The 23,030-nt window shown below is 40.2% G+C and overlaps 2 protein-coding genes across 3 annotated transcripts; one reads left to right on the forward strand and one right to left on the reverse strand.

Annotated features, from left to right (window-relative positions):
- Positions 1–513: 513 nt before the first annotated feature.
- On the forward strand, positions 514–19,585 carry RB195_000050 (uncharacterized protein; the record flags this gene model as incomplete). 2 transcript variants are annotated; one of them, XM_064196180.1, is made up of 23 exons in its annotated part: positions 514–665; positions 2,012–2,074; positions 3,974–4,139; positions 4,911–5,062; positions 5,116–5,198; positions 5,396–5,517; positions 5,809–5,884; positions 12,100–12,234; positions 13,293–13,408; positions 13,461–13,536; positions 13,603–13,778; positions 13,902–14,046; positions 14,471–14,587; positions 14,645–14,757; positions 14,822–14,909; positions 16,250–16,363; positions 16,432–16,572; positions 16,689–16,821; positions 16,873–16,993; positions 17,705–17,872; positions 18,997–19,103; positions 19,164–19,325; positions 19,411–19,585. In XM_064196180.1, 23 exons carry the CDS (start codon positions 514–516, stop codon positions 19,583–19,585), a joined length of 2,901 nt encoding a protein of 966 aa, XP_064052060.1. The 2 variants fall into 2 exon arrangements, with proteins under 2 accessions (XP_064052060.1, XP_064052061.1); XM_064196179.1 differs by having other exon boundaries at positions 14,645–14,751.
- A 25-nt stretch (positions 19,586–19,610) lies between these two features.
- RB195_000051 (uncharacterized protein) lies at positions 19,611–21,887 on the reverse strand (the record flags this gene model as incomplete). The annotated part of the gene is made up of 7 exons (XM_064196181.1): positions 19,611–19,850; positions 19,904–20,026; positions 20,082–20,265; positions 20,618–20,826; positions 21,345–21,488; positions 21,546–21,701; positions 21,810–21,887. 7 exons carry the CDS (start codon positions 21,885–21,887, stop codon positions 19,611–19,613), a joined length of 1,134 nt encoding a protein of 377 aa, XP_064052062.1.
- Positions 21,888–23,030: the final 1,143 nt, after the last annotated feature.

The following is a 23,030-nucleotide window of genomic DNA, read 5'->3' on the forward strand; positions in this document are numbered from 1 at the left end:
GAACCATTCGCCCACTCTCGAATCTAACGTTTCGTTTAAAGACATCAGCCCACGAATCTGAGGTAGTACGGATTTCAGGTGTAGTATTCGTATACGGGATGGGAGACTATGGAGAGAAGGGTGATTCCGTCTATTTCTTCCTAATTACCGTAAAAAGAAGATACGACTTCGGGAGTTCCGGCGCGCTGTTTTCTACAACGAGTTCGACTGGAGCGTGCCAACCTTGTGCATGCGCCGTATCTTCCGGGCCGTTTTTTGCGGCAATTAGGAAGAAATGGACAGAATCACTCTTCTCTCCATAATCTACGACCTCGTATAGGAACTCTCCACCTCAAATCCGCACCATCCCAGATTCGTGGAGTGATGCCTTTAAGCCAAATGCTCCTTGCATACCGTTTTCCATTTAGAGACCTTGTCCGGTGAGATTCAGCTAATCTGCACATGCGTTTGCCATTCCTCTTGGCAATGCTATCCGAATTCTCAATCGTTGTCTGACATACGTAGCAGCTGATAATGGCTTGGCTTCAACCGGAGCCAATGGAGCCTATCCCTGAAGAGGGAAATGAGGACGCTGGCGAATGGACATTATCACCGACAAGCAGCGGCCGTCGAACTACACGGAAACGAGAAATATTCACATCGGAGCAAGTGGACACGCTCGTCAGGTCAGCTCAATGCGAATAAGTACAGCCTGCTTGAGTTCGTTGTGTTGTGAGTGCAGTGCTACAGTTCTCCAGTTCCTCTAACACATGAACATTCAATAGTATCACTTTCACCATTGTTTTCGTTCGTTATCACACACACGTCGAGTGTCCCGTACCTGTTCCCGGACACAACAGGCTCTGTTCCTCACCCTTCGCCGACACCTAATCCATCATTATCATCTTTTCCGGTCCCCGTTACACTAACTTCAATAGCCGTTGACGAAAATACCTGCGTGCTGCTCTAATCTGTTCGTTTTTTCAATCTTCATATAACAGATATGAACACTAAGCCAGCTTCTTTTGGTTTTTTTTTAACCTGTGTAACTCACCGGAGCTTACGTCACATTCCCTCTATGTAGCTTTCATACCAACCTAGTGTAGAGTGCTACACGAAAGTAACCATATCTACGCCACGGGACGCGAAATGTACATCCGTCCGAATCTGCCGAAGTTAGACACCAACCCAAATCAAACAAGATAGATTAAGATGCTGACAAATACCATCCGGTTTGATCATCTGCTACCAATACCATGTCAGTGTATACAAGATGGAGGAACTCGTTCAATTTCCGCCCACCCAGGAGCAGGCATTTAACTACGAAACCTTAATCCTTCCAGAATTCTCGTGCACAACGTAGAGTGGGAGTCATTCTTGCTGAAGATGTCACAGTACGATGGCTGAGAAGCTTCTCCTAATTTCAGCTCGTGTAACAGAGTACTACGTGGTCTCAAACTCTTACGACGCACTGTGTCCTGCAACGAAAGGACTACTATTATTCATAGTATATTTGTTTGAATATGTAGAACTAACCTACTTCATACCAGTTGGGAGCCCACCGCAAAACCTGATTTTTCCAACTGCATGGTCTATGAAAGAAGTGAGACGAGTCGATTACTATGTCAAGAACTGCAAGTTGGTAAATCTTCTGGTTCTTTTTCGCTTTTTCTGCATATGGCACTCGTTCGGCTTCCTCACCAAGCAAATCTCTTGGAACTGACTGCTTTCCAATGGTATTAGGACAACGAGAATTATTTGCGTTTACAAGGGTGTTCTTTGCTTTTCCAAAAACTATTTGTTTGGTCTGAATTGGTTGCTTTGCGTTCACTTGTCCCCTTTTACTACCGGTATTATTACAATAGTGAGAACGTCAGCTGCTTCGGACTACAATTAATGGCCAACTTTTTGTACTGTTGTGTTGTCGCGTGTCGTGTTTAGTTGCAGCTGTGTCATTTGGTTCCTGGCCGTTTGTAGACGGCTGCTTATCGTTGCTTCTCCATTAATCGATAAATGTCGTTTGTCGTTTCAGTACTGTTCCAAAGGACACCGTGCCAGCCGATTGGGTCATCGAAAACGAGGTCGTCGATCCACAGTAAGTCCTGTACTTATATATAACATGCGCGTTTTTTACCTCATGTTTGCGTCAGATTCGAATTCATTTCATGTTTACTTTCCACTTTCTCGCCCCGTGAACAAACACGCGCTGTTCGGCATTGACTCATTTCTTGTAGTTTCTTTGAAGTTTTATTCCCCGTGCATTCTTTTGCTTCTATTTCTTATATCCACATTGTTCTACTTATTATATTATTACTACGTTTTCTCTTAATTGCAGTTCCGTTTGTATCTTTTTTTTTCAAAATGTGGTGGACGTTCCGTCTTCTTAAATTCTTCAAAAGGCAGTTATTTTACCTCTTTTCTTTCTACTTTCTATTTCTGCTCTGCGATGTAAATTTAATACGTATTATCGTATTGAGCAGATAATTTGTAGTTCAACCTCACAACACGCTCACCCGCGCTGTTGTTTCTGAAACTCTATTGTCTTTTTTCTCTTAGTTGCTTTATACCCATCCTTAGATTTTGAGGCACCGACTTTAGTTTATTTAAAAGAAATATTGAAAGGGTTTTAGAAGTAATACATAACAATAGTAATAATCTTCCATTTATTATTCCCTCAGATGGAACAACTTTTTGAACTATTTTGAGCAGATCTGACAATACTATAATGCTTGATTCTCCTTTTCTGTTATCTTGGCACATGTGACAAATCCTGCAATAAGTACAGAACGGTTGGGAGTTGTGTGTTGGTACACAACTTGATACGTCTGGCAACGCGAGCGGATTGCATTTGAGATAAAACCATGTCGAAATGTTGAAAATTGCTGGACAGAACTTTCGCTTGCTGTTGCCGCCTCTAATATAAATAAGTTTTTCCAAAGTTTATTGATTTATGTTCCGCCTTATCCCGGTTATTGTGACGTGATTACGTCTTCTAACTTTCAGCCGCGTTTTTGACCTACTAAGAGGCAATAAGGTATATGTTTTCGTCAATTTTAGTCCTTATTGCTTGCTATGAGCTCGCTAGCCTCCGAACATACATGTTGACTCTTTTTTTAAAGTAATTCTCCAATCTTGATCTTGCAAAGCGGCATTTATAGGTTTTGAGCAAGTTGACTATGCTTTACCTGGCAAATTTATCGATTTTTCTCTAAAATTTTCGAAACCGCTTTCGATTGTTTGCGGAAAACAATATAATCGAGTGTCTTTGTTAGAACCGATTAGTATCGCTTTGTTTAGGCTAAGTCATTATGTTACTGTTGAGGAAATAATTTCACAGATTAACCTTCCAAAGTTTTCAAAATGCGAACTGCTCTTCTCTCCAAATTACTTTGAAGGTTATATTGACTTGTTTGGATCTTCTTTGGCGAAACTCCATTTCTCGTCAATTACCTGCGGCCTAGGCGGCTGTAGGAGGTTGGTACTAATTACGCCTCAACCGCCTCATCCTACTTATTCCCAAGTTACTCTGGTTTTGTATTTCTATCTGAGACAGACACTTACATCAACAGTTGTGGGGAATATTTTGCCTTTTCTGTCAACGTTTTTAATATTTTTTTATCAAACATTTGCCTCCAATTTTTTAACATTTGCTGTTGCTTCTTTCTACTTTATGTACACAAGAATTCTTTACTTCATGTTCCTTTTACTGCCGAATAGGTAAGTGTAAGTCGATACACTTTTTTCTTATTTCGTCTCATTATTTATGTACTTCAAGATTTGACATCTGCTCTGTTGTAGGCGTCTTCACAGCATTTTTTGTTCTGCTATGAATTCGCTCAAATTCTACCGGGTAGCAATATATATATATATATATATAATACTTGTAATTTATTAGATGTAAACAGCTTTTCTGTCTGGGAAATGCGCATGTTTATTGCAGATTTACTTTCTTGAATTAATTATCTTATTACTTATCTTCCCAATGTTTGTTAAGGATGGCTACATCTTACGTAACGGAGTCGCTGGTTGGCCCTGCCAGCGCACGTGGATCATCGTACACATACACGTACGAGTCGCATTACGATAATCCTCCAGACGTCGACGACGAAGAGGATCGGTACGCTGCCGTCGAAGGAACAACTACACATCAAACACACAAGGTCACTTTTGCTGATTCTGCTCGTTTATCCATTCTTATACGACTTTCCCGTAACAGAACTATATTTCCACAGAATGTGCAAGATTTTCCTTTCTTTCGATATTCGAGTTTCTGTTTTTCTAGCATTCATTTCATTTGCGCCACAGTTAGGGCACTTGGAAAAATATATGATGACCATCAAGCGTATATTGTAAGTCATTTTTCTGATATGAACATTTTGTTTTACGTCTGAAAGGTGACGACTTGTAAATGATTCACTAGTACTACAAGGGTTACGTTGGCTACAGTAACGTTTAGTGGGTTTCACGCGTTTTGTCTAGAGAAATATGACTTAAATATTCTTAAAATGTCTCCTTATAAATGTATGTTCAACATCTGCTTTTTTATTATTATTTTTGTTTTATCTTATTTTGCAACTCATTTTTCTATGAGTTCCTGTACCGTAGTTGTTGGAATGCATGCAAAAAAAACAAAAACTCGGATATCGAAAGAAAGGGAAATCTTGCTCGTTTTTTAAAGCATGTATTAGGTAATTACGTTAGGAAATGTATGTACTGTTCAAAAAGGTAACTAGCTAATCTTCCTAGACTGAATTCAGTTTTTATGTGATCTGATTTCATCATTAAAATACATGCCTCTAGACTTTCCTCCTGGCCGACCGTGTACTTCTCATCATTAAAAAAACTACGTTCATGGGTTCATACGTCTTATGCATACCTTTGGAGGAAGACCTATTTGGACATCCTGTTTATGAATTAGGTGCTGTTTTCAGATTACACGGGTGACAAAGGTTACGACAACAAGATCGGTCAGACAAATTCCTGTGGGAAGTCCTTACTCTGACATTTATTTCGATGCTTCTGGTCTACCCACACCTTCACCTGTCATCGAATTCGATGCTTCTCTAGACGAATTAGGGCTAAGGTTAGTTTTTCCTTCCTCCAAAATGACCTTTTTCGAATATTTGATATTTGCAGGTCACATAGGGAGAGTGATGAGGGTCGGTCCGCTCCTCCTCCTGCTCCTCCGTTAGGGAATAGATATGTTAACATAACGGATGGTAAGCACAAGATCTTTATCCTTCGTTTCGTTTGGTTGTTGTTGACTAGTTCTTCAAGTTTGATTTATTTTGGAGTTTCAATTTTTCTATTTATAAATTATGATTATTATAATTATAATTAGATTATTATTTATTATGCCATATTGATATTTGCCCTTGATGATGACTACATCAAAGTTTATGTGGGCTATCTCCAGATCGTGATGTTCCGTTAGCCCCCAGTGCTCCTGATATAGTTGGGACGGCTGTGGGTGAAGTAACGCTGTCATGGAGTCCTCCACTGCAAAAGCCAGGTGACCGCCCCATATTAGGTTATCAGGTGTGTTATCTTCATTGATAGATTTCTCTTACCATGCTTTTTGCAGCTATTTTCTAACGGAGGTGTTCTAGTATTTTTTGCTTTGCTTTTGAGACTTAAGAGCGCGGTGGTGAAAGCAGGCAGCTCACTTACGTGCTGTTTTCGAGTTTTCGTCTAAAAGAATCTTGGATAGTAATATATATGTATTTATAGATACTTATATATATACATATAGTTATATGTAAGGATGAAACGAAAGTTGTGCAAGTTGAAAGTGCCTCCTGTTTTTGTTTTAACTGGGTTTATTTCAAGATTGAGATCCGTGAGTTTCCTGATGGCGATTGGGAACGGGCGCATGATCAGCTTTTACGAGATACCACATGTACAAGTGAGTCTGGAAATATTTTATTTCTTTTGACAGAGGCTTCATTGATAGCTTAATTACAACGCTGTGCTTTGCATCGGTCCAACGGGGTTGGATGTAGAGCTACGTTGTGTAATAAATTCAAGTGAATTTGTCAAAAAGTAAATGAGACGCTGTAAACTGTTTCACGGCCGTGAAAATTCCGTGTTTTGCGTTTCACCCTTATATACTCTCGCACAGTCTACCTTAGCAAGTTTCGGTACGAGGCTATGTTCAATCATTTCATGTTAGCACATCATTCTGTGGTGATTGTTGGTGAAAATGGAAGAGAAACGCATGCTTTGTATAATATTTCCAAACTGCGGTGATACCGAAGGAGTGTAAGTGTAAAATCGAGTTCTCTTTATACTCTCCAAGTGTAGCAGTGACGCATTTGAAATGAAGGCTCTGAAGTCATTTCGAAGCCGCCAGCTCGCGCTGGTGTTGCTAATATGTAGTGATCCAAGTGAAGTGATTACCCGTACTTCTTAGATTCCCACGGGGACTTTATTCTAATCTTCTATGGCTAGCACAGAATGTAAGCACACGCAGTTGATACCCTCTCTTAATCCGACCTGTTTCATGGCGAGCACTTCATGAATAAACGTCACCGGTTTCGAATATCGCTAAACTACTCCTATACTTCCTATGTCATAGAACCCTTTTCTTTGAAATTGTAAATGACCCAAATTAAATTGATTATGCTATTAAAAACCTTTTTCATTGATCTCATGCAACGTTTAATTCTCGCCTTTCGTTGCTCTCTTCTCTCCATTTGTCGTTTACTGACCCTCATTGTGTGCTTCTTCCCGCTTAGTTTATATTCGTTTCGTTCCTCCGAGAAATGTTGGCGTTTTTGGCATCAAGCCGTCATTTGTTCGTGTTGCTTTCTAAAAGCACCTTTTGTCTTACTTCCTCCTATTGCTTAGTTTAGAAAATATGCACATATTTGCATGCTTGCAAATTTGCATCAAATTCTGTGGTATGTCTTAATCACATGTGCGTCAGGCTTTCTGATTCACGTTCACACCTTCGTGGTTGCTACTCTTTCCGTCCGCATAATTGGCATTATAACGTTCGTTGATTCCAATAAAATTTAGGTTATAGACTATAATTTCTGCGATCCAGAATTGTTAAATCCTATAATGATTGACACTGCTGATATCTTATTGATTATTAATATAACACTACAACCTTGACGGCTTATATTGCTCCAGTGCTTTATTGATCCAATCATTTCCTTCTCAAGAACCATTCTGCATCATCTGAAATAGCAGCTGGAACTTTTTTTTGGAAATTGAAAGCTTTTGATTCTCTGCCTGTTTTCATATTAGGTTTTGTTTTAAGTTATGGCAAAAAAATAATTTCTTTCTTGGCACTCTGATACAACGGAGAATTTATAGATTTAATAATTCCCGCAGCATAAATTCAGCAGATTTATGACTACTGTGCCTTTGTCATCAGTTGAATGCGAACCTGTATTTTAATACAATCCCAACAGTTTGCTCCACCGCGCCCCCTCGGAACCAGCTACGCAACAGCACCGAGTTTCCCGTCGTTTTGACCCGAATATGATCTCACATTGGAATGTCTCGTTACACAAAATATAGCGCATGATTCTTCTACGCTCCCTGTGTCCAGTAGTTGGAACCCACATATCGGAGTTTGACCATTTGCCACTAATCGTATGATCTTGAAGAGAACAGACGTTAAACGTCCCAACATCGTCTGCCCATTTGAATTGGCAAAACCATTTTATATTAGATGAAGTAGAAAGTTTTGAGCGTGTTCGTTAGATGATTTTAGTGAACCATTTCTGACGATGTAAACATCACATCGAGTCATACTGTACGGCGATTCAAGGTGGCATTACGTTTAAGAAAACCGAAAAAGATCGTGGTCCAGTCGCGGAGTGCCGGAGCCAACGATCGCCAAACCCGGATCAACGGCCGAGAAGGTTTTGCTGTGTGTTTGGTGGGATTGGAGGGGATTCATCCACCATGAACTCCTCCTATCGGGCCAAACATTTCGGATCTCTATATTCAAAAACTGAGCAGGTTGAAGTAGTCGACAAGAATTGGTCACTAGGAAAGGTGATGTGTTCCATCAGAATAACGCCGGGCCGCACACAAGTTTATCGCCGCGTCAGAATCTCCGAGGGCTTGGATGGGTGGTTCTACCGCACTCGCCGCATTGTCCAGCCCTGGCACCAAGCGACCACCACTTTTCCAAGCATTTGCAAAATTTTCTTGATGGTACAATAGTGGTCTCAAGAGGGGCTTGTGAAAAGGAAGTGGTAAAGTTTTTTTGCGAGTAGGGACGAGGGCTTCTTCAGTTGTGAAATTATGAAATTTCTGTCAAAGTGGACAAAAGTTATTGCACACAACGGTGCATACTTGATCTACATTGGCTATTCCTAACTATGTTAATTTCATCTTCGAAATAAGGCTAAAAACGCTCAGAGTTTTTCAATTCTGGTAATACCTCCGGGGGTCGACAAATGGATACCAGACCTATCTGAAGGATAAAGATATTGCTTCACTTTGCTTTGCATTGTTTTGGCCAAGATGCAAAGAACCACTTTCATTTAATCGTTAGCATTTTTTAAAAAATCAAGAAAAGCGAGCTTTAGCGCAAAACCACAGCCACATCCAAACCAGAGTACTTGAGAAATCCTTGTTGTATTGACCTGTTAGAAAGAAACTGAGAAAAACCATGAAGTCGATTTCGTTTGTGTTTGGTACGACGTGATTAATATGTTCATAATAAGCGTATTTGATAACCTCCGTAAGCATATGTCTGCTACATTAAGGAAAAGGGAAGTAAGCGTCGATGAAATCAGTACAATCGGTAGATGGATTGATACTTCAAGGTTAAAGTGTTGTAGATGATAAAGTTTACGATACAACCCAGCCAGGTAGTATCTGTATACAAAGTCAAGTCCAGAATCGATTGGTGCGCTAATATTTGTAGGAGGTAAATGCGTGTATTCACTTAATTTTCGGTTATGTATACGTTTTTAGATCGTGCTGGTATTTCCGCTCTGCTTTCCTTGGATTGATCCTTTTATCCTCTTTTGATTTTTAAACCAGCTGAATCTCCAGATTATGCTTCACAGCAGTTACGTCCAAACAAACTTTGTAAAATCAACGTTTATCTTGCTGGGCTTATTGGATTTAATTTGTTCTCTCAATGCATTTGAATTCTTGCACCACAAACTGATTGTTGGTACCGTGTATTCTCATTCTTTTCTTTTGGCATTGTGACTGTGACTTTCACGATTAACATGAAAGACGAAACTTCTAAACGAAAACTTGCAGATATAGGATGAGCCGCGAAACAGTCGTGGTTCTGGAGACAACTAAAACGACGAGGATTAGTAGTGTTGAACGAAGACGTCGTAAAGGAAGACTTGATCGTAACGGTAACCTCGACGTTGAGTGCCAGTCACTGAACAATCTGGTTAAGTCGTTTCCTACCGAAGGGAAGCCGAGGAGATCAAGGTCTCGTGTCAGATGGAACGATCAACCCAATATTGGTGACCATCTTTCTCAGTCCAAAACACCGCAGAAATTGCACAGATATGGGAGAGGAACTTTAGGTGTGATGTGCTAGAATTAAATCAGTTGGTTCCGTTGGAGTTGTGAGAATTGTTTGGTGAACAGTAAATAAGCATTTACAATAAGCAATGTTTTGGTGTATTTTTTGAAAATATAAACGTGGTCATAGCTTTTCATTCAAGGTCCACCTATCTGCCATGACAGAGCTGTGCGCATGGATGATGGTGTAATCTCAATGAACGCTGCGACACAAAATGCTAACACAGGAAAATTTGTGCTCATAATATGTACACAGTTTTAAAAGACACTTCTCACAGCAAAGTCACTTTGACTATTGTGACTTTGAGGAATTGTGAGGTCTCCTACTCAAACATAAAGTGATTTTGCACCAAACTACTTCAACATTGCTAAATATATTGATAAAAACAATTCAGATTAACAGCATATGAAATTACTGGGTCAATTTACATCATATTTATGTGACGTGCCTTTGTGCATATACCATTAGTGATGTCGTACTGTCCAAACAACTCAGATTTGATCTTTCTGACCACATCTATACATCCATTTCCTGAGCTTACCTACTCACCAGGAGTTCTGCAGTTTAATTTCATATAAAACAACAATATCCGTGTGATTTCGCTAAGCATTATTAACTTGGGTAGTGCGTTCCAGTGACTTAAGAGTCAACTCATATTTAAGAGTTGTCGGTGTGCAGCTGGTTGTCAGCTGTCACAGATACCTGTTATCACATAAACCTTTCTGTGAACTGCCAGCCCTTGCTTTTTTTTTAAATTTGCTTTGATTAGGTTAGATATAACCATTTTCTTATGTATGTCGTATAGAGAATCTTACACTTGTTTAAACTAGCTTAACTTCCACAACAAACCCTTCGGTTGGCTTCCTTTGTGTTTTTTTAAAATGTTTTCGTCAATTATTTTTGCTCTCTAAACACCGCTTCTCCTTCTTTTCTCTTGTTTATAAATGACCTCACTTTGATATTTTCTTATTTTGTATCCTAGGATCGTAAATATGAGATTGTTTGCTCGTGGCACAATTCGCTACATCTAAACGTATTATTGGAGGTTAAGTGGCTGTTGAAATAAATGCGTACTCGGGTAGAATACCGACGGTTCTCTACTTCCTATATTCATTCCGTTTACTTGATCGTTTGATGCTGCTATAAGGGCGTACAGGGCTGTTCAAGCACAATTCACTTTATTGAAAAGAATAATCGAGAAGCAGGCTTATTTTTTTTCTGCTGGTCACTTGGGCTCCTGATGCGCACCAATCGTTTTGCTCATAACAGATAAGCTTCCCTACTAATAATACTAATAGTATATGCGTTGTGCTTTTTTCAAGTGCTTTGTAGCATTGCTCCCGTGTTGCCTACGTAGTCGGCCTTCAACGTGTTATTCTGGATCAGCGTAATGTGTTCTCGACCACGGCAAATTAAAGAGAATGAAGACTTTGTGTCCTGCAGACTTAAACCTTGCGTTGCGGCAGATAAGTTGCGTCAGCGCTATTGAACGTATTTAAAGGCGACTACTGTACTGTATTTAATCGCGACTACTCATTTACTGTGCTGCGCACTGACCTTTAGAAGAAACATTATGTCATATGACATTTCGGTTTTTGCAAAGAACTTTCTTTTTTGAAATAATTTTCCTAGCGGAAGCGAATATGTCCATTATGTGATTCTTCTTTTGCTTCCCTTAAAAGCATCACTCCACGAATCTGAGGTGGTACGGATTTCAGGTGGAGTATTCGTATAAGGGATGGGAGACTATGGAGAGGGGGGTGATTCCGTTCATCTCTTCCTAATTGCCGTAAAAAACGGTCCGGAAGATGCGAAGCCGCACAAGGCTGGCGCGCTCCAGTCGAACTCCCTGTAGAAAACAGTGCGCCAGAACGACTGAAGCAGTATCTTTCGCACCGTTTTTTACGGCAATTAGGAAGAAATGGACGGAATCACCCCCCCCTCTCTATAGTCTCCCATCCTGTATACGAATACTCCACCTGAAATCTGTACCACATCAGATTCGTGGGGTGATGCCTCTAAACTTCCTTCCAGAGTGCAATGTTTCTAATACTTCATTAAATTAGCAACCTCTTTGAATGCTAGATTCGTAAGGGGCTCAATTTCATGTGCCGCTCCAATTTATCAGGTAGTGGACCAAGCGTGTTCCAGTGATTGTCGGAATTCTGTAGAACTCCTGGAATGCACTGCATTCCGCGCGCAGTGGCATATGAGCTTGTTGTGACCATCTATTCTCATGCGCATTACTCGTCGCACACGCCGTTTTTCAAACTTTCTGTGTGATATTACCTTCTCAGCGTCCCTATATAACCTCACTTATTCTACTCGCTCTTCGCTTTGTCTGGTGTTTCAAGTGTCAACGGTGTTCAGTATTTTTTTTTCGTTGTTCATAATTTTTTTCTGGAGAGGAAATCGGACCATTCCTTTTTATCAACTTCCATTATGTAGATAACACTAGGTAGCGGAATTAGTGCAACTTTCTGAATGGGTTTGGAATTAAAAAAAAGAGAAATGTATATGATGGTAAAGGAAATAAAAGTTGTGATTTTAATTTCGAACTCATCTGTTGAAGTATCTTTGCCAAATTTGGATTCTTTCAGTCACTAATCTGGAGGGCTGCGTTGGAGAAGTTCAATTCCGTGTATCGGCTGCTGGACCGGGTGGCTTCGGTCCACCATCGATGTCCACTGGCCCAGTCATGGTCCCTGTGGAGATGACAGAGAGAGGTACTATCGGTGAGTAGCCCCTTTCGCACCTTTTTGTTCTTAAAAATGTTTCTATCGCTTTAAATACGTGTTAGTTCTCAACGTTTGTGCGCGTCTATTGTGCGAGTTGCCTACGTACCTAACCTCCACATAGGGTTGGTGTCAAGGGCGCCCGCACAGCATGCCTCCGTTCGCCGCGTTTGCACCTCACCTCGTTTCTGTTTTTAGTGCGCACTATCGTAATCTTCTTGGTGAAGAGGTGCTAAGTCTCACTGCAGTTGAACAGTCAGAAGTTACCTATTTATCTTCAGCTGTTGTTGTTTTGTGTTGACCTTGCGATTCCAGAAGTACACATTCGCTGCTGTGCTCTCTTTTGCGCCTATACAATTGTAATTTGAATTACTTTACTTATTACTAATTACTAATCGTCTTCTTTTTATTCGGTTATGTTATTTGTATTTTTTGTTGTTTTCTTTGTTTACTTTTCTCATCTATCCTGTTTCAATTCAAGGAAGTGAACTAACTCATTATGAGCCACTCCCTTCTTTCTCTCTTTTTTTCTTTATTATTGTTTCACTTTTCGTTAACCCGTTATCATATCTAGTCCTTCGTATTTATTGACGATTAGAGATAGTAAAGAAGATAGAACATGATGTTTTGCTCATCATGTTGTTGCCATTGCTTTCCTTTTGGAATTGATAGTTTTCACTTATCCAGAGAGGAAATTTCCATCCAATAAGCATCCCGCCATTGCTTTTAGAAACACAGTTTGACCCACTTTGACGCCTTTATCTCCTCCACCTTTAAATCTAGTAGAGTTCAAGGTCTTCCTTCGGAGCCTGGACCACTTTCAATTTGACATTTCCTATTAACATCTTCTGGATTACTGCGCTAATCAGGTATTAACAAAAATCTCTAATTATTCCGCTTCAAATGCTTTTATTCATATGTACTGGATGCTGCCATTCATGGAGTTTTCAAACATTAAAAAACACAATGAAAAACCATTTTCAATATCCATTTTTCGAGATTCGGGAAAGCAAACGTGTATTTGCAGCCATCCATGACATGGTTAAAGATATTTTCAGGTGTCCTGCTTCCTCCTGGAAGGCCGACTGCTGTGTCTGTCGACGGCCATTGTGCTACCATTGAGTGGACACCACCTGTCGTTGATTCCAAATCAGCGCCTCTAGCTGGATATCAAGTAAGTGCATTTTTTCAGTGCCTCTTAGCTCAGCTTACGTGGTCATTTTGAGGTAGAGTATCGAGTTTATGGTACGCTAGATTGGATGGTTGCTAACGACGCCTTGATACCCGACTGTACCTACACAGGTTAGTTCTGCTTCATTCGAAACCTTTGCTTCTCCTTTTTCCGTTCACTTGGTCCTTCTTTTGTAGTTGAGAACCTCCGGCCGAATGGTGTGTATGAATTCCGAGTTCGAGGGCGAAATGCCGATGGCTTAGGAGCACCAAGTCGATCCTCTGGTGCTACTCACATCAAGCCTGCAGCACCACAGCGTGGAGCAGGGTCAAGACCCATCGCACCCGGCTTGCGTCCACCGGGTCAACCTCAGGTGAAACAGAGATTCATCATATACTTCACTTTATGTCTACACGATTTTGATTCTGTCCTTGCTTACTACGACAAGTGCTCAGATTACTCTTCTCGGGATTTAGTTATATTTTATATTTTAAAGTTAGTCGAGGCGGACATGGAATGGGTGAAGTTGGAATGGGCAGAGTCTGAACCAGGTGCGGGCTATATAGTGGAGTTCCGAGAAGTCGGTGATCCGAACTGGTACACAGCGAATCACCATCCCATCTCGCAAACCTGCATTCATGGTAAGACCTGCCGTATTTGCCTTCAGTCACCATTTGCTATTTTTATTTGAAACTATCACGCTGTTACATGCAATAAGGCTATTTTGTGCAGAAATTCAACATCATTTCCGACCGTTCAATCGTTTTTATGCGTTGCGCTTCTGTTTCGTTTACCTTTTGATTCTCGATATTCTTCTTCCCTGTATATTGTATGAATTGGGATATAACTTATAATGAATCCGTCCGCAAACGCTATGTTTTCTAAAAAAACACTAGTTATAAAATATTTCGCATTTTATTATATTCTCAAACTCATAGAATTTCGATCTTCGGATATGAATTTTAGTCATCTTTTATACTAGCTGCGTACAGAGAAACGTGCTCTTGTAAACACCGTGCTACTCAGCTTCTTTTTTTGTTCAGGATCGCAATAACTTTGTTTTAGTGGAGGGTCTTCGACCTGGATCCACATATGAATTCCGTGTCATATGTGTCGCTGGTGATTCAGCTTCTGTGCCCTCTGAAGTTTCTGATGTTGTCTCTTTGCGACCACTATGGAAACGTGAGTGCCTAATACAAGCTCGTCCGCTGTGTTTTAATGAATGCTGCTAGCTTTCAGCTCTCTCAATGCGAGGGGTTCCCACCAAACCTCAACCTCCAGAATACCTGGACATTGACGGTGAAAGGATAACCATTTGCTGGTTGCCAGCCCATAGCTCGTTACCTGTTTTGGCACGCTTTTCATTCGTTCTGTGTGCTTATTTTGATACTAGATAGTATACATTTTATGATTCAGGGATATGATGTGGAATTCCGAGACTTCCAACAAGACGCCGGTTGGTATAAAGTGAACGACCAACCTGTTCACGCCTGTAAAATGACCGGTTAGGACATCACTATATTTTTATCTGATTTTCAAGAATCTGTTCTGGTTCTGTGTTCTTCATATGACACTGAAAAAGAAATATGCTGGGAACTTCTTACCCCCTGAAAGAAGTGAAAGAGGCGTTCTTAACTTCATCGCTGTTTTATATTGGGCATATTATCTTGTCCTTGAGAAATATGGTATAATCGAAACGACATGAAGCACGGTGCACTAGCGTAAGAGGTTGCGCTCGAAGCGGTGAGGCGTAGCGGTTAAGATCGAGTGAGGACCCCTGCTACCGTTCACCGGTGCAGTTTGCGATGGTCCCATCTCGATTCCAATAGCTACACCGTGTCGCTTCGAGTGCGACCGCTTACGCAACTGCACCGTCCTTCATGTCTTTTTGAGCCTACCATATGGGCTATGGAGTGATTTTTATGAGTCTGTATTTTATTACAGATACTACTACAGATAGACGTACTGATCATTATATGAAATCTTTTTTGTTTTGCCTTTATAATACAGTCATAAAATCGCGTTGTAAATTAAGTGGCTGATACGTAGAATTGGGAATTTATGGAAGGAATTTGAAAACTTTGACAGTGAGTAACTTTCGAGCTGACGTTAAGAGACAGTGTAACTATAGTGTCGAGGAATTTCAAGAACTAACCATTTAACAATCATTTCGATATCGAAAATATTGAAAGAAAGGAAGATGTGAATGATTTCGGTTTTTTTTATGGCTACTTAAGTCTACTCACTCTCAAACTCACGAAGTGGAAAAAAAATACAGGGCTGGAATGTTCTTCAAGACATTAAGTTGATGGCGCTGTCTCTACAAGATTGCCTTCGGTTTCAGAAGAATTCGATGTGTTTGTTCAGAATAACGTTCTTTATTTTATTAGTACTTAGCTTTAAAAACTGTTTTTTAAAATAATTTTGTCTATGTTCATCGACGTAGAGTCGTCTGCTCAGTTATCACGTAGAATAGGTTGTCGACTTCAGCAGATAACAAATACAGAAAAAGAAATGGAAAAGAGAAGCACGTCATTCCGTATGCTTAAGGTCATACCACAGCCATATCGCGATACCAGAATAAAGTAGTTGAAATCTCTTAGAATTTTCGATCTATATTGCTGAATGGTTCAGTCATACTCAGTTCCGTCGATATACACATTGCTTGATAAATTGACTCTTTTTTCTTCTACTTTCATCAGTTTCCGCGCTATAATCTTAATAATTTGCTTCCGTTTGCACTTGCTTTGCAAGCCTTGCACCAGACGAAGTGTGTTCTTTCCTAAATATCCTCAGTTTCATGGTCTGCTTTTCCTGCGTTCTGTTAGAACTATCCGTTTCTAGTTGGCGATCTGATCGTTGGGCACGAGTATCAGTTTCGAGTGCTGGCTCATAACGTTGTTGGTTGTTCAGAAGCATCTGAACCTTCTCCACCAGTTACGATCCAAGCAAGCGCAAGTAAGCCTTGGTTCGCTAGCTTGCCTTGAGGTGGTTGTTGTGCGATGGAATTTGCTTTTTCGTTCCAGCCAGTGAACCGAAATACCTGGAAGCGGAACGGTTTGGTGCGGTCAGACTTCTTCAAGAGGAGATGATTCGAGAATCTCCTCCGCTGCCTGAAAGAGACGACTCTCCTCCACCTCTTCATAGAGGAAAAGGGAATGGCAATTGTAGGGATTCGTTGTAATCATATATTAAGTTTATAGTGTTGTGATATCATTTCTTGGGTTGTTTGTGAAGTGACTACTTTCCCTTTCTAAACAGAATGCGATTTTTTTGATTCCAGTGCAGTGGCGTGACCCCTCGTTGAAAGAAGTCATCGATTATCTGGATCATCCAGATAGGGAGAAGCAATTGAACGCTAGCGGGTACTTACAGCATTTGACATACAGCGACAACTTGATAAAGGATGAAACCAGGTATAATGGTATATTTTTGATCTTCAAGCTTCTTACTCCTTCCGTTTTAAGAGAGTATGGTGGTATTCCTAAGTTGATACAACTCCTAAGAAGCGACTTGCCAGTCATACAAAGGAATGCCTGCGCATGCTTGAAGAATCTTTGCTTCGGAAAGGAAAACGATAGAAACAAGGTGAGTGTTATTCATCTTTGCAAACTAGTTGTTTTTGTCTCTATTTCTTTGTATATTTGCCGCTATATACACCTACTGCATGTTTTGTGAATAACCGGTTTATTGAGTGTACTCGAACTATCTGAGACTAATTTTTCTTTTTGCTCTTTCGTTTAAATGGTTCGATGATCCAGAATGCGATTCAGTAATTGGAAAGGAACACTTTCACTGTTCACTCTGCTTTTTTTTTCGAGATATAGACAATATTTATTTGGCGTGAAGGTGTGATGTTTTTAAAAATCGTTTTACTAACTTGGTAACAAGGTCATATTGCACAAGTAATAACCGCATTTTCAATTGTGAGCTTTTAATTGCTCCCTGCACATTATATGTCTTATATGTTCAAAATTAGTTGTATCATGCATATTTTCTTTGTGATTCCTTTGTTTCCGTGCTGATTTCGAAAAATTTATTTGCGATTCAGTTAACACAGTAATTGTAATTGTACTACGGCCCTTATCAGGCATATTTTTCGTGATCATGTCGCTCCTAAACAGCTGTGAACAGGATGCATATACATAGATGATCGATTTTGCAATAAGCAGTATTCGAGTATTTATTAACAGTGCAGCATTTATTGATTCTCGCACAGAAAAGTAGATTTTTTCATCTTTTTTCTTCGTTTTAAAATTTCATCAGCGTTCACACTCCTCAGTATATTTTCACGTATAGCTGGCTGTGCTCGATGCCGATGGGATTCGAATGCTGGCTGCTGTTCTACAGACGTCCCATGATTCAGGAGTCAAGGAAGAAGCCACTGCTGCACTATGGAATCTTTCCAGTGCGGATATGCTCAAACCAGTTATTCTCGAAGGAGCTACCGAAGCACTGGTTCACCAGGTTGGTCGTAGTTTGCAATGTACAAATGTTTTCCTCTATGTGGCGAAGTGGAATGTTGTTCTCTGTTCTTTGGTATTGGTTACCACTATTAGTTCATAATCTCTTATCAGCATGTGATTTTGTGGTGTTACAGTACAAGTTGTTAGTTTAAGTGTTGCACAACAAGTTCTGCTTCCTAACTCCCATCACGTGGTGGTATGTGGTTAGGGAAAGACTAGGAATTTGTGCGTGTTCGTTATTGTTCGTTATCATTACTGCACTCTAGATGTATCGAACTGATTTTAGACATCACATTCGATTAACTAACAAGAATCTGAACTTGGTAAAACGCCTACCGACTTGTTTATGGTTTATTCATTTATTCCTTCACTTGCCCTCAAAAGTTAGCTATTGTTTTGAAATGACTCATCACTGCATTTAAATACAAGCACCGATTTTTTGTCAAACCAGTCTTTTTCATGTTTTGGAAGTAAAAGTAACGATGGAATGTTCCTGCAAACTATTTAGCGTTGCCGAAATGTATCTTCGGATTATATCTTTCAAAATATATCTTGAAGGTTCGTACAACTTTTGCAATTTTAGTTCTGTCTAATACAAACTATTGAATGTTCGTTTGAAGATTGATTACTATTCTTCTGGATTTTTGTAATGGTGCAGGTAGCATGCTTATCCAGAAGCTTTTCATCCAATAAATTGAATTCTTCTTTCATGTCTTCTTCATTCCCAATTGCTAAGAGCTCCCCTAATTTTGCGGTTTTTTAACGAAAGAAAATCTGTGCGACAACGAGGAGCAAAAGTCAGTTTTATTTTGGGACCGGCTTCTTTTTGGTCACAAACTTCCCATTTTAATTTGGTTTACTTGTGAAATAATGACAGACTGGAACAAGAAGTCGAAAACATGAAGCATCTCGTACACCTCGTTCCGAACATGAAAATTACTGTTACATTTCCATATTCTAATCGCGGATCCCGCATCATCAGTTTTAGTTCACATTTATGTGTCCCATTAGCTTGTAACAGAATGATCTGCGATCGAAAACTCAGATTCTCAAAACTAAGCGTTTAGAAAAATTTCGTGCGAGGTTCTCCAACGTGAACGGGTAGTTCAACTTCCCTCTTTACAGGTCTGCCCATCCTCAGTTGTGTACCAACAAAACGGTATTACAAATGATGGTGATCCATCACGACATTTTGCTACGCCGATTTTCAAAAACGCCACTGGCGTCTTGAGGTACGTTGTTCCTTACGACATTTTCGAATCTTGAACTGGTGGTCAAGTCTTCGACTTTAGGAATGTTAGTGCAGCGAATGCCACTGCTCGTAAGAAACTGCGTGTCTGTCCAAATCTCATTGAAAGTCTCGTCCAGTTTCTGACAATCGCCATCCAGCGGAACCAAGTCGACTCGCAGTCCGTCGAAAATGTCGTTTGTCTGCTTCGAAACCTGAGCTACAGGTATTTTAACCTGGTCGAACTACATCCAGAGAAATTGTAATTTTTATTATAGTTCTACTCTTCTAACTGTATTTTTTCGTTTTAGGATTCAAGAAGTTGAGGATCCTAATTACGATCCTGCCACAGCTCACATACTTTATAGCAAGGGGAGTAAATCGGCTCCGAGTAGTCCGAAACCAAAAAAAGACAAGGAGAGAAAAAAGGATTATGGTAGAGAAGTGGTCACGGTAGGTGTCAACTTTTCACTTCAAGAAAATTAGTTCATTTAAACATTTCATCCACACTCTAGTCAAATTTGTAACCGGGTCTTGCTTTGCGGCATAAGACTACAGTGTTACTGGCACAAGCAGGCCCGACGAGCATGTTTTCTTTCCCGCCGAATCCTGCTGATGATTTTTCATTCTTGACGTCGACTTTTCCGAGAATCTGTTTTCCATCAAACGTGATCACACCGGATGAGATGTCGCCTTTCGTATTGTCAACGTGCACGGGAATCCATTCCTTGCTTTTGTCAAATGACGCTGCCTAAATGACTCGCTTATGGCTTTCACTGGTGGAGCTGATTTTGTAGTACACACCTGTGGGAATGGAATCCAACTGTAGTCAAAGCCACGTACGTGCTCAGAAAGATGTACAAGCACCTGGATAGAACCAACATTTCCTTTGTACTCGTTTTTGTTCCAGCAGAAGTTTGCTGCCACCTAAAAGGAACGTCAGTTTTATTCTTTGTTTGGAACGTTAGAGGTTGTGCCTTACTTTGCCACCTTCGTTCCATATACGCCCCATGACTGGTTCTCCTGCTTGGTACCATAATGCAACGTATTGGTCCGGATTTTCTCCGGGAATTGTGTTATCCAGTGTTTTGTCAAGCGCTTTCACCAAAGGTCTATCTGGCCAAGGATCTCCAGCACGTATATCCATCCATTCGTCGATCATAACTCTGTAACATATTTCCACTTAGTTGCTATGTTTTCTTGCTATACTCAGTGAAACTATCCCTATTTGAAATGTTTTGCTCTTAAAGAGTGTGATGTGGTCTGTCGATTGAATAGTATCTAATAACTGTAATCGCAGCAGATTTGAGGAAAAATTACCAACTTACTTACTCGTTTATTTGGCAACAGCTACCACTTAATGATTAGTGATGAAACTTAACACTGCACAGAATCATATTACACTGAGAGGGTTCGTGGACACAAAAAGCTGCTACTTATTTCAGTATCATGGTAAACTGTAAATTGCCACTCCTCCATATTCACCGGGCTATTTATTGAAGAGGCAAACATTCTTACCTTGGAGGAGGAGGTCCTGGAGGAGGCACAGGAGGTGGAGGTGGTGCTTTCGGGCAGTGAGCACATTCACAGAATGGTGGACCCCCTTTTGTGTTTCTTACGACGATGTACATATCGTTCAGCTCTCCTCCTTTCTTTTCGTAAACAGCCCCATCGCAGGAGAATAGAGCGATTTCCGTCTTGTTATCCACATATCCGAGAAGTGGTCCCTTAAGAAACTTGGTTATAAATGAATTTCTCAAGTGAGTTCCGAAGAGCATAGAACTCCGCAGATCTCCAGATATTTCACGAAACTGGAGTAAATCATCCAAAATCCGTCATATTACTAGTGAGACAGACGCATAATAAATTGGCGCTTCACATCCGCTTCTCCCTTATGGCTTTGTACGCCTACGTTTTTAAGTAAAAATTTAGAAAAAAGTAGAAAAATTTTGGGGAGGCAGTCGCACGAGGATACGGGATTCACTCTGTCACAACGACGCATAATGGAGATAAGCAACCAAGATTTCAAGATAAACGAGATTACTAATGCAATTGTATCAGCAGTGAATGGATAAGTGATAACGATCATTTAAAGTATACTCCAGCTATTAGCAGTGGAATTTTATCTACCGATAATCTAATGCAATGACGATTGAAGTGACGAGGATATACGGTGTAGTAGCCATGTAGTGGGGTGTTTGCGGTAAATAACGACAGGCATATAAGTTCTCTCGGTTCAGCTCACTTCTGGACGATCTTTCCAAAAGATCGGAATGGAATCTCCACATTTCAACATTTGACGATCGTCAGTGTTCTCAAATCGATCTTTATACTTGATCCACTCATACCAGAATCCTTGAGTATTGTGGTCCCCTATATACTGCAACACCTGGAAGCGATTTTTACAAATTATTATGGTAGTAGTAGTGGTATTCGTTATCACGACCTGAATGTTTCCTTCCAGTTGTTGGGCAGTTCTTAGTTCGCTCTTTTTGTAGGGAAATGAACATTCTACGACACCGCCATTATTCCAAGATCTGCCGTGTATTGGCTTTCCGTGCTTGTACCAAAGAGCAACATACATATTTTGTTGACCCAAAACCTGGAAAAATCACCATTACTTTCTCACACGATATTTTTCAAAGGTCCTTCCTTCTTACACGCGGACTTAGAGTTGATGCATATTGTCGCTTACATTGAGTTAATATACCTTAACAGGATTTGGCGGGAATGCGGCCCCTATTTTTTGGAATGCCCAAGTATCTTCTTTCGCTGGTGGATTTGGCATAGCTTAGACGAAGTATAGTACCGAATGAAATGAAATTACATTTCCATTGTTCTTTTTATGCTACTAATGTTTACTTTCATGATTCATTTAAATCTGATAAGATGTTTTGTCCTTCTAGTGAGGGGAACGGTCAAGAGGTACCCGCCTGATGTGCCGTTGCGCATCCAGGAAGCTAATGAGCGTCGATAATTGCACCGGGCGACTCCTAATATCGTCACAATTGTCAGAGTAGCTTGATCGTTTCTCTTGTAGTACATCTTGTTGACGCCCCGCCCACACCTTTTTCCTCGCCCATTTCGCCGCGTCTGCCTCTCTTACGATGCTTTTTTTTCGCCGCGCACGCAGCTCATACGAAGAGCTTTTTGAAACGAACAGAAAAGGAAGGTATTTGAAATTGTTTGAAACCATAGATTAAGTAAAGGTGCTTAAGAAGTTCACATAAGTGAAATAGCGTTTAGAAATGAGAGTGGAAGTGTTTATTATCATTTGTTATTTGTTCTGAATTGTGAGATAGAAATCACCCATTCATCTTTGAAAATACAAGTTATGTTTTGAAAAAAATGCTACTGTTCATAAGAGTGAAAGTGTAAACTGTAACTTGGGATTGACTACAGTAGTCTTATCAGGTAATGCCTCTTTCGCAGTGGACAAAAAAAAAACAGTAATTCGGTGTCCGATTTGTGCGTGAAGGTAATGTTATTCTTTTATAGCCACCTATTCACTGCAAGGTTATCGTTGCCATCTGAAAGCTTTCTGAAGAAATCCTCGGAGAATCTATGGCAATCACCGATCCCCCATTCGTTCCTAATTAAAGGCTAGTACGCAGTCACTTTTGCAGTTACTAACAGAGCTTACTGATGCATTCTGTGGTTTCTGGCATCTCACCGAATGTGCAAATTAGGCCTTCTTTCCAGTCGGAAAAGCAAAATCAAAAGTAGTATAGAAGTTGAAGAGATCCCCAATTTCGGTCCTGGTAATGCTTCGATTAATTTCTTCTAGCAAACGTTTTAAGTAAGTAAATGAAAGGTAGAAATATAGACGGTGCTAGTGATTTACAGTGTCGTTATGGAATTGATCACCATGCTAACGGTGTGGTCGTTTTCGATGGATATCGATGCGTTTTAGGATTAGCAATCGTACACA

This window comes from Necator americanus, chromosome IV (assembly GCF_031761385.1).
Source record: "Necator americanus strain Aroian chromosome IV, whole genome shotgun sequence".
Lineage (NCBI taxonomy): Eukaryota > Metazoa > Nematoda > Chromadorea > Rhabditida > Ancylostomatidae > Necator > Necator americanus.